We start from the raw sequence: 12,126 nt of genomic DNA on the forward strand, positions 1-12,126 counted from the left end.
CCTCCACCTCCTCCTCCTTTTTCTTCTACCCTATACAAACCTTCTACTGTGCCTTTAACTAGATGCTTCATGATCTTCCTTCCTCTTCCATTTCCTTACTGCTCTCACAGCCTGGGAGCCTGAGATCCCTCATGCTCCTCCTTAATGATTTAAAGATATTTTTAGAGCCAAGCACTGATGGCTCATGCCTGCAATCCTAGCTACTCAAAAGGCTGAGATCTGGGGCTGGGAAGGTGGCTCAGTGGTAGAGCACTTGCCTTGCATGCTTGAGGCCCTGGGTTCGATTGCTCAGCACCACATAAGAAAAAAGCCGGAAGTGGCGCTATGGCTCAAGTGGTAGAGCGCGAGCCTTGAGCTGAAGAGCTGAGGGACAGTGCCTAGGCCCAGAGTTCAGGCCCCACGACCGGACCCCCCCCCCAAAAAAAATTAAAAGGCTGAGATCTGAGGATTACAGTTTAAAGCCAGCCTGGTCAGGAAACTCTGTGATGTTCTTATCTCCAATTAACAAAAAAAGACAGAAATGGGTCTGTGGCTCAAGTGGTAAAGCTAGAATTACAGGTGTGAGCCACCAGTGCCCAGCTTGGTCCAGAATCTTTGAAACAGGGATGCTAATGAAATCAGCAATGGGGGATAGGGAAAGCACCTCAGAAAAAACTGAGGAGAAACAGTACCAAATACAGAATACTACAGAGAGAAGTAGAGGCATTAAGCTAGTGACAAGAGTATATAACAGACAAGGCTGGAGTCCAGATGAGTGTATGGAACCATTACCAAAGTTGTTTCCTGAAATCTTTTTGTAGTAGAGATGGATTTCAGAGTCTTGGGACAAGTAGGAAGGTCTAGTCCCTCGGAGAGATACTGAACTGTCCTGCTTGGTGGCTCAGAGAACAGGTAGTTGTGGGTATTCAAACTGTATAAATTAGCTTGCAACGTTTGAGATGTCTGAAGGCACTGGAGCAAGGGGCTGGCAGACAAGATGCTCTTTACAGTGGGGAGGGTAACCAGGCACTGATTCTCCAAGGAGAGGATATCTGAGTGGACAGACAAATGCCTGTTAGATTGTTTCATGGTCTTCAGGTCAGGAATTTGAACCATGCACCGGTTCTCCAAGGAGAGGATGTCTGAGTGGGCAGACATATGTGGTTTCTTCAGGGGCTGTAAATCAGGAAGCATGGCCAGGCAACGATTCTCCAAGGAGAGAATATGTGAGCGGGCAGATGTATGCCCATAGAATTTCTCCATGGCTGAAGCCCAACTAGTATACACCTAGAAAGAAAGAGAAATAGATGAGAACTTGCCATCTAAAGAAGTTTATTTATTTAAGCTGGGAGCCCATGGCTCATACCTATAATCCTAGCAACTCAGGTGACTGAGATCTGAGGATGGTACTTCAATGCCAGCCTGGGCAAGAAAGAACATAAAACTCTATCTCCAATTAAACACCAAAAGCCAGAAGTGGACCTTCAGATTCAGTGGTACAGTACTAGTCTAGGGATAGTATTCAGACCCTGAGTTCAAGTCCTATTACTGGCACTAAAACAAAGTAAAACAAAACAAATGTAAAAACAGACTATGACAAACTTGACTTTGAATTCTGGTTTCTCTACCATGAGACCTCGGACAACTTATTTTAACTCTGTGGCTCTGCTTTCTTATCTACCAACCTTACAAAAAGACCTATAGGAATTAGGGGAAAAATATGTACACTTGGAACCAGTGCCTGACACTTAAATATAATAAGGGGTCCAGAAAGGGAAGGCATTCTGTTATTATCCAGTAAACTACCAAATCTTTTTGTTTTGTTTGGGCAACAAGATACCCTCTAGAGCCCAGGACTTCATGATTCTTCTGCCTGCATACCCAGAGATGGGGTTAGAAGTGTACACACCTTACATGGCTACTACTCCCTCCCTGCCTCTCAGATCTACTGCCATTCCTCCTGCCACTTTTGTTGAAACCTTATAATCTACTTGTGATTATTGACACTGTATTCAGATCTGACTAAGGAGCTGCCCTGATATCTACCCCAGCCACCTTTCATATCACTGTTTATCAAAATAAAAAATAAGTTTGTAGCTGGGCACCGTGGCTCATGCCTGTAATCCTAGTTACTCAGGAGGCTGAGATCTGAGGATCGTGATTCAAAGCCAGCCTGGGCAGGAAAGTCTGTGAGACTCTTATCTCCAATAAACCACTAGAAAACCAGAAGTGGTGCTGTGGCTCAAGTGGTAGAGCACTCGCCTTGGGCTGAAGAGCGCAGGGACATTGCCCCAGCCCAGAGTTCAAGCCCCATGACCGACCAAAATAATAATAATAATAATGTTTGCTAGCCAGGCACCAGTAATCCTAGCTACTCAGGAGGCTGAGATCTGAGGATTCCAGTTCAAAGCTAGCCTGGACAAGAAAATCTATGCGACTCTTATCTCCAACTAACTAGCAGAATGCTGGAACAAGAGATGTGTCGCAAATGGTACAGTGCCAATCTGTGGAGAAAAAGCTACAAGAAGCAAGAGCTGGGTGCCAGTGGCTCACAACTATAATCCTAGCTACTCAGAATACTTAGATCTGAGGATTGAAGTTTGAAGCCAGTGGTAAAGGAAAGTGCATGAGATTCTTATCTCTAATTAACTATTAAAAAATAAAAAAGGCCAGGTGCCAGTGGCTCATGCCTGTAATCTTAGCTACTCAGAAGGCTGAGATCTGAGGATGACAGTTCAAAATCAGCCTGGGCATGAAACTCTTATCTCCAATAAACCACCAGAAATCTGGAAGTAGTGCTGTGGCTCAGGTGGTAGAGTGCTAGCCTTGAGCTGAAGAGCTGAGAGATAGCACCCAGGCCCAGAGTTCAAGCCCCATGACGGACAAAAAAAAAAAGGCCAGAAGTAGAGCTGTGTCTGAAGTAGTAGACTGCTAACCTTAACCTTGAGAAAAGTTAAGGGACAGTGATCAGGCCCTGAGTTCAAACTCCAGGGCCAGAAACCACCCCCTTATTACCCCCACCCCCACCCACTCCCACCAAAAAAGGAATATCAATTTTTTTCCCTAAAGAAAGAGAAGGTGCCAGAGGCTTGTAGCTCACATAATCCTAGCTACTCAGAAGGTTAAACTTGAAGATCTCATTTGAAGATAACCAGGACAGATTCTAGCGACTATTTCCAATTAACCAGCAAAAAGCACAATATGAACTGTGGCTCAAGTGGTAGAATGTCAGCCTTTATCAAAAAGGCCAAGTGTGTGAGGATGGGGAGTGACATTATATTTAAAGCATATCACATGAAATTAGGAAAATTGAGGTGATAGGTGCATTTGGGAGGGATGGGAAAAAATGACTAAGGAGTGATATTGATCAAATGTATTGTACTCATAAACAGACATGTTGAATAGTGACCCCTTGTATAACTACTTAAAAATAATAAAACTTAAATTTTAAAATTAACTTTTTGCCAGGCACTAGTGGCTCATGCCTGTAATTCTATTCAGGAGGCTGAGATCTGAGGATTACAGGTTTGAAGCAGGCTGGGACAGGAAAGTCTGTACCATTCTTATCTCCAATTCACCAGCAAAAAGCTGGAGATGTGGTTCAACTGGTAGATCAGTACATAGCCTTGAGCAAAAACTTCAGCAACTGTGTCGAGGACCTGAGTTCAAGCCCTAGGAACACTTTATACAATGGCACTAAGAAAACAAAAACAAAAAACTGTTTAATTAGGTCACAAAAACAAAACTTTCATAATTCACAAGAAAAAGAATCACACAACTTATCTTCATTAACTAGAAAGTGATAAAAACTTAAAGAAAAAAAAAAAGCCAAATGAAGGCTGGGAATGTGGCTTTGTGGTAGAGAGCTTGCCTGGCATGCATGAAGCCCTGGATTCAATTCCTCAGTACCACATAAACTGAAAAAGCCGGAAGTGAGGCTGTGGCTCAAGTGGTAGAGTATTATCCTTAAGCAAAAGAAGCTCAAGAACAGTGCTCCAGGCCCTGAGTTCAAGGCCCGGCTGGCAAAAACAAACAAAAAAGCCAAATGAGTGTGAAGCCTGACTTCAAGCCCTATACAAGCAGAGAGGGAAGAGAAAAGACGGAAGAGGGGAAAAGACAGGGGTTTCAAATCAAAGAGTAATAGAAAAATAAAGTCATGTAAACTTTTTCCGCCCTGGAGTTTGTGTAGAGAGAGTCAGCTCTCTTGGAACTGAAAGGTGAAAGCCCTCCCTCGTGTTCAGGGCCTTCCCCCGCGGATTAGTGTCCCACACTTCCCCAGGAGTGTATGTAAATGCTCTGCTCACACCCCTCTTTTTCTTCTGACCACCCTTCAGGCAGTATTCTGGACCTGGGGTATCTTAGGCACCTTGTCTCCTACCTAAGAACCTGCAGGCCAGTTAAACACCCTGAGTCTCCGCGTAGGAAGGCCCACACAGCAGCTGTCTGCGACAGCTCCTCTCCTCCCCAGGAGGCCCCAGTCAGGGAAGTAACTGGACTTCCTTTCTCTTTCCCATTCACACACCACCGGCCCTGAGTGACCAGAGCAGCGGGAGAAATCCGCGGATGCGCCCCACCCCGCGGGCCCCGGGTCCCCTAGTCGCTCGCTGGCTGCTCCTAGTCCTCCCCACCAGTTCCCAGCTCCCGAGGGCAGCGCCCAGACCTGCCGGCTCACTCGTTTCACCTGCTCCGACCTCCCGCAGCGCCTGGGGCCCGCGGAAAATCAGCGGCAGGTACAGGACGAGTCACCAAATGGAAGCCCTACTCCCGCACCCGACTTCCCCAGCACCGAAGGGCCGGGGCGGAGCCGGGCCTGGGCGAGGCGGGGCGGAGCCGGGCCGGGCCGGGGCCTCGAAGGAGCGCCTAGAGGACGTTCGCAGCTCTGTTTAGGCCCTAGTTACTGGGTTCGGTTAGTTTTTCTACGCGTATCCTTTTCCTTCCCTGCTCGTCTTTTTCTCCTGTCCCTCAAGGTTTTCATTCCACCCAACTCCCCTCCTCAGCTAGTTTTCACTCATCCTCCTTTAAAAAAAACTTTTTAATTTTTATTGTGATTTTAGAGGTGACGTACCCAGGGGTTATAGTTACATATATCAGGTAAAGACTACGTTTCTCCTTTTATATCTCTGAATTCAATTTCTTGAAAAAAGTCATGTTTGCTACCTATCTTTATTGTTTCTTTCTTTCTTTTATGTCGGTCATGGGGCTTGAACTCGGCCTGGGCGCTGTCCCTGCGCTCTTCAGCTCAAGGCAAGCTCTCTACCACTTGAACCACAGTGTCACTTCCAGTTTTGTGGTGGTCCCTGAGATAAGAGTCTCACGGACTTTCCTGCATAGGCTGGCTTTGAGCCGTGATCCTCAGATCTCACCCTCCTAAGTAGCTAGGATGATTACAGGCGTGAGCCACTGGCGCCTGTCATTTTTAATTGACAAGTTTAGGAAGAAATGCACCTGCTACCCTGGAAATAGATATATATTAAATTTGACCCAATGTCTAGATTCTGACTCACACAGTCCCAGGATGAACTCTACAAAATATCTAAGCTGGATTTTGAAGGGTCCAGATTAACTATTTTTCTTAGAATAGCTGGTAAGAAGGTAAATTAAATAAGTAGGTTTAATTAGGTAGTCAATGAAGAGAACACCACTCAGTATTCAGGCAGGAAGGGAAGTTTTATTACAAAACTGCTTTCCTACCATGCATGGTAGAGGTGTACAGGCTGAAAGGGCCAGACGGCTGTCTTGCTGGGCCTTCACTAGGGAAAAGATGGGGGGAGAAGATGTGGACAGTACAGTGTGGCACCATTGGATGTGGATGTAACCTCAGGGGCCTGGGACCCTGGAGGTCACCCCGGGTCAGCCAGGATGTGATCTCTGAGGAGGGGAAGGTGACTGCCTCCAGGTGTGCCAGTTACCTAGGTGACACAGGTACTGGGTGGAGACTAATGAAAGAGGTGGGAAGGTCAGGGCTTGAACAACCCTGGGCAAATCTTACAGAGGTCACAAATGAGCCAAATCAGCTTTAACCCCCTTTGGGCAGAGCTAAATGCATATTGCCAACATTGCCAGTCCCTATAGTTGAAGTAACCTTTCTTCAGATTATAATTGTTAATTCAATCGGGACTTTTCCCAAACAAGTAACTATTCCAGCAGTCATTTCTGACTGTGCTAAATTCACTGAATTCTCATAGCATATCTTGTTTTCCTTATTTACAAGTTCTCAGAGGACTACTCACTTTTCTTCATATATAGCCTGCACCCCTGATTATTGGGAGCCACAATACACATTGAGTACTCATTAAATAGTATCTAAGCTGACCTAGGTCTGAGACCAAGAAGTGGCATCTCCTCACTCATTTGAAGTCCTTTTGGGAAGAGCCATATTAAAATTGCTCACTTTAGCTGGTCCTGGTGATTCATGCCTGTAATCCTAGCTACTCAGGACTCTCAAATCTGAGGATCAGGGTTTGAAGCCAGTCTGGGCAAGAAAGTCCATTAGATTCTTACTGGTTTTTGTTGTTGTTGTTGTTTGGTTTTTTTGTTTTTTGTAGGTTGTGGGGCCTGAACTCTGGGCCTGATTGCTGTCCCTCAGCTCTTCAGCTCAAGGCTAGCGCTCTACTACTTGAGCCATAGCACCACTTCTGGCTTTTTCTGCTTATGTGGTGCTGAGGAATCGAACCCAGGGCCTCATGCATGCAAGGCAAGCACTCTACCACTGAGCCACCTTCCAGCCCCTGCTTTTTTGTGTTTTTTTTAAATTTTATTATGTGGTACTGGGGACTCGAACTCAGTGCCTCCTGCATACTAAGAAAACACTGTATCACTAAGCCACATTCCTGGCTTACCATTAGATTTTTATCTGCCATTAACCACCAAAAATCTGGATGTGGAGGTGTGGCTCAAGTGGTAGAGAGCCAGCCTTGAGAGAAAAAAACTAAGATGAGCATGAGACTCTAAATTCAAGTCCCAACACTGACATACACATTAAATAAATAAGTAAATAACTAAATATAAATAAGATGGCTCACTTCTGGCCTGTTTTCTTATAGACCCATTGTCTTTTACTTTGATTCAATAAGCATATGCTAGTGAACTATCAAATGCAAGAGATGAATATTTGTGTAAAATGAATAAAACATACTATAAGAACCCAGTTTTAGATTTAGCTTAAAGGAAAGCCATTCTGGCCCAGCAACCTCCATCCTAGGCCCTCAGCCCTGTCCCTCAAATCAAGTGATCAGACTAGTTCTAACCACCCACCCAAAACTTCACATATCTGTAGCCTCCAGTTGAATCAGCAGAATGCTGTCCCTAGAGTCCCGATCACAACTGTTGACTCTCCAGTGACAGCTTCAGAAATGCCCTCCCAACAAATGGCTCCAGGATGTGACCTCATGAAATTATTTACAAAAATTGCTTAAGCAAATTTAGCTTCTGTGAATCAGCTTGCTTGCTTGTGAAACTGCCTCACCACCTGTATGTGGCTTTTGCCTTTATAAACCCTGCCCTACTAGGGTTAGGGCTGCTCTTTGTTTTGAGACCCTGAAGTCCTGAATAGGACAGTTCCTGACCAGCCAACAAACTCCTTTGTCATCTTTAACCATGCCTCCACGGACTTCTCAACTCTGAGGTTATTTCAATGCCTCCTTCTCAAGTATTTACAGTATCACAGAGGACACAAGAAGTCACAAAATTACAAGGCAGATAAGAAATGCTCTATCAGACTAAGTAACAAAGTATAAACTATGTGAAGTGAGGGAGGGATCCCCAGCAATTCTCAGGAACAGATAGACTTTGTACTGGGAAGGACAAACCTTTGATAAGAAGCTAAGGAAGTGAGATTTTGGGGGACAGAAAAGCCTTCTTGATTTTACCTGTTGTTTTTTTTTAAATTTAATGTAGTTACTTGAATAACTACTTTTAGATTTACAGTGAATGTTTCTGTATAAGTATGGCCAACTTCATTTAAAATTTTTTGTTAACACATTAAGAAACATTCATGGGGCTGGGAAGGTAGCTCAGTGGCAGAGTGCTTGCCTTGTATGCATGAGGCCCTGGCTTCGATTCCTCAGGACCACATAAGCAGAAAAAGCTGGAAGTGGGGCTATGGCTCAAGTGGTAGAGTGCTAGCCTTGAGCTGAAGAGCTGAGGGACAGCACCCAGGCCTAGAGCTCAGGCCCCACGACTGACAGAAAGAAAGAAAGAAAGAAAGAAAGAAAGAAAGAAAGAAAGAAAGAAAGAAAGAAAGAAAGAAGGAAAGAAAGAAAGAAAATTTAAAAAAAGAAACATTCACTTTTATGTACTGTAAAATTAAGTTCACATATAATCTCAATAAAGTCTTCAAGTCCACTTTATGGTCTCTGGGGGAAAAGAGATCAGTAATTATGTCTCAGGAAGCAGTCTTTTTTTTTCCCAGATATTATCATCTTACCTGAGAATGGTGTCTAGTCTTAAGAATGAAGCATGGAGCCAGGCGCCAGTGGCTCATGCCTGTAATCCTAGCTACTCAGGAGGCAGAGATCTGAGTATTGCAGTTTAAAGCCAGCCTGGGCAGGAAAGTCTGTGACACTCTTATCTCCAATTAACCACCAGAAAATTAGAAGTGGTGCTGTGACTCAAGTGGTAAAGCATTAACCTTGAGCTGAGGAGCTCACAGATAGCACCCAGGTCCAGAGTTCAAGCCCCATGACCAATTAAAAAAAAAAAAAAGAATAAAGCATGGAGGGCTGGGAATGTGGCTTTGTGGTAGAGTGCTTGCCTGGCATGCATGAAGTCCTAAGTTGATTCATCGGTGCCACATAAACAGAAAAAGCCAGAAATGGTGCTGTGGCTCAAGTGGTAGAATGCTAGCCTTGAGGAAAAGCAGCTCAGGGACAGCAACCAGGCCTTGAATTTAAGCCCCACCTAAGCCAGGCGCCATGGCTCACGCCTGTAATCCTAGCTACTCAGGAGATTGAGATCTGAGGATTGAGGTTCAAAGCCAGCCCAGGCAGGAAAGTCTGTGAGACTCTTATCTCCAATAAACCACTAGAAAACTGCTCAAGCAGTAGACTGCTAGCCTGGATCAGAAGAGCACAGGGACACCGCCCAAGCCCAGAGTTCAAGCCCTACAACCGATCAAAAAAAAAAAAAAAGACATCACCTGCCTGAAACCAATAATCACCTGACTGTGAGTCATCCCAGACTCAGATCATTTTCTCATCGGCTGAGGTAATTCCCCCCCAACCTTGGTTGTGGGGCCTGAACTCTAGGCCTGGGCGCTGTCCCTCAGCTCTTTAGCTCAAGGCTAGTACTCTACCACTTGAGCCATTGCGCCACTTCTGGCTTTTTCTGCTTATGTGGTGCTGAGGAATGCAACCCAGGGCTAAGGCATGTAAGGCAAGCACTATACCACTGAGCAACCTTCCCAGCCCACTGAGGTCACTTTCTGAACCACACCATCACATCTCCTTCAGATAGTGAGAGGTTCCCCAGGCTCTGGGGCTCTGAGATCATTTCCGCATCTCCTGTGATCAACCTCCTCCTCGCCTTTCCCTATATAATCCCTCTCAACCACAAATTCTCTCTCTTCCTCTTTTTCCCCCCTTTTACTTTTATCTCTCTCCTCTATCTAGTGTGGGCCAGCAGGTTGCTCTCCCCCACCAATAAACTTTTCTGCCCGAACCACACGGCAGTCTTGGCAAACCTTACACAGAAAAGGCCCACTTTGAGGAAGGTGCCACCTCTAGAGCCAGGGGACATCTTTAGTGTAAGAGCTGGCTCTTAAGCTATTTGTTCAAGATAAGAGAGGAAAATGAGGATTTCCATAGATGGTTATAGTTCATGAGAAGCAGGTCATAGCAACAATGGAGGGAAGATGGCTTTAGTAATAATAGAGGAGACTGAAGCCAAATTAATTTGTTTGCTCATTTTTGTGCTGGTACTGCAGTTTGAACTCAGAGCCTGGGTTCTGTCCCTTAGCATTTTCTGCTCTAATCTGGCACTCTACTATATTTGAACCACACTTCCAATCCTGGCTTTTTGCTGGCTAATTAGAAATAAGAGTCTCAGGGATTTGTTTACTTGGGCTAGCTTTGAACCACATTCTTCAGACCTCAGCCTTCTAGGCAGCTAGGATTATAGGTGTGAACCACAGCCAGCATTTTATTTTAAGTTTCTTATAGTAGAGAAACTAGGACACAGAATTTATTAACTGATGCATTTATATAACTCAATCTATAGATACAACTCATAAAGCAAAGACAGAAAAGTTCAACTCTTCCAATTTTCCTCTTACCTCTCTTATACAATTTTTTTCTTTTATACATCCTACTTATCCTTACTCATTTTCAACTATATTCTTTGTCTATAATAAACAGAGATATATGAAAAACCTTAACAAAGTAATGATATTTTAAAAATAAATTAACAAATACTTGTTAAGTATTTCTTTTTTCTTTCTTTCTTTTTTTTCTTTTTTTTTTTGGCATTACAGGGGTTTGAGATCACTTAGAAATCTAGTACCCACCAATGAATCATAACTCTTGCCCTTGTCTTCTATGGTAATTTTGAGATGGTATCTATTGATCTTTTCTTCCTGGAGTTAACTTCAAGCCAGTCCTTCAGATCTTAGTTACTAAGTAGCTAGGCTTACAAGTGTAAGTCAGCCAGTCTTGGCAAGTACTTCTGAGGTCAGAATAAAGAAAGGTGCAAGAAAGGCTCTGTAACTACCCCTAGGAACAGGAAAACCTTAACAAATAATAGTAATAACAAACACTCTTATATCCCAACAACTTCCTAGGGGGCATAAATGGAAAGACAGAGGGGAAAGATGTAAGGGAGCTGTGGAGCCAGGAAACATAAAATTATGGGAGAACCACTGTCTTTTGAAGGGATAAGGCTGGCAACAGAATTGTCTTTAGAATCTCTGGAATACCTACTTTGCTGTGGAGAAACAAGGCAAAGCATAGCCTTTTTTTTCTGTCTAGAATGTACTTTTCCGGAAGTGGCGCTGTAGCTCAAGTGGTAGAGCGCTCGCCTTGAGCTGAAGAGCTGAAGGACAGTGCCCAGGCCGAGTTCAAGCCCCGCAACTGACAAAAAAAAAAAAAAGTCCACGAGATAGAATGTACTTTTCCTTCTCTAACTGGTGTGTGTGTGTGTGTGTTCCTCTACCGATACAGAACTTGACCTTGGAGCCTTCTTCTTGCTGGATAAACACAGATGGGTTTCTAGGCATTCTTTCAAACTCTACCCACTTGATGGTGCTTTTCCTAACAGAAACTTCTCTGGACAGAGATCATTCATCCATCCTCTTGGCTCTCATAGGACTTCATCCATGCTTGTAAGTCAACCATTATTACACTTTTATGAGCTCACAAGTCTGTCCTCTGATCAGAGATTCTCTGGCCTTCTTATCTTGATGCTTTTTTTTTTTTTATAGTGCCAGGCATATGTTAGGTAATTAGTAACTGTGTGAAAAAATAAGGAGCCCTGGGCACTGGTGGCTCCTAGCTACTCAGGAGGCTGAGATTTGAGGATCATGGTTCAAAGCCAGCGAGGGCAAGAACGTCCATAAGACTCTTATCTCCAATAAATCATCAGAAAACCAGAAATGGTGCTGTGGCTCAAGTGGTAGAGCTCTAGCCTTGATTTGAAGAGCTGAGAGACAGTGCCCAGGTCCAGAGTTCAAGCCCCATGACAGACAAAAAAAAAAAAGGAGAAAAGAGTCAAGAAATAAAAACCAAACAAAAAACTCAGAAAGAGACAGACATAGGGGCTGGGAAGGTAGCTCAGTGGTACAGTGCTTGCCTTGCATGCATGAGGCCCTGGATTCGACTCCTCAGCACCACATAAGCAGAAAAAGCTGGAAGTGGGGCTATGGCTCAAGTGGTAGCGTGCTAGCCTTGAGCTGAAGAGCTGAGGGACAGGGCCCAGGCCCAGAGTCAGTCCCCACAACCAACCAAAAAAAAAAAAGAGACAGACATAGTGGTACACACCTGCAATCTCAGCATTTAGGGGGTTCAAAAGTTCAAAGTTAGCCTAGGTAGTATAGTGAGACACTGTCTCAAAAACACTGAAATATAGGGGCTGGGAAGGTGGCTCAGTGGTAGAGCGCTTGCCTTGCATGCCTGAGGCCCTGAGTTCGATTCCTCAGCACCACATAAGCAAAAAGAA

The 12,126-nt window shown here is 44.4% G+C and overlaps 1 protein-coding gene across 1 annotated transcript in view; it reads right to left on the reverse strand.

The window, feature by feature from the left end:
* Positions 1-4,720, reverse strand: part of Tep1 (telomerase-associated protein 1) — a 60,346-nt gene extending 55,626 nt beyond the window's left edge. The window contains exons 1-2 of the mRNA XM_013035710.1: positions 4,640-4,720; positions 772-1,266 (exon numbers count right to left, since the gene is read on the reverse strand). Of these exons, the coding sequence (XP_012891164.1) occupies positions 772-1,242 (471 nt within the window). The 5' untranslated portion in view covers positions 1,243-1,266; positions 4,640-4,720. The remainder of the gene's footprint in view (positions 1-771; positions 1,267-4,639) is intronic.
* Between the last annotated feature and the right edge of the window lie 7,406 nt (positions 4,721-12,126).

The sequence above is a fragment of the Dipodomys ordii genome, unplaced genomic scaffold, assembly GCF_000151885.1.
Source record: "Dipodomys ordii isolate 6190 unplaced genomic scaffold, Dord_2.0 Scaffold218, whole genome shotgun sequence".
Lineage (NCBI taxonomy): Eukaryota > Metazoa > Chordata > Mammalia > Rodentia > Heteromyidae > Dipodomys > Dipodomys ordii.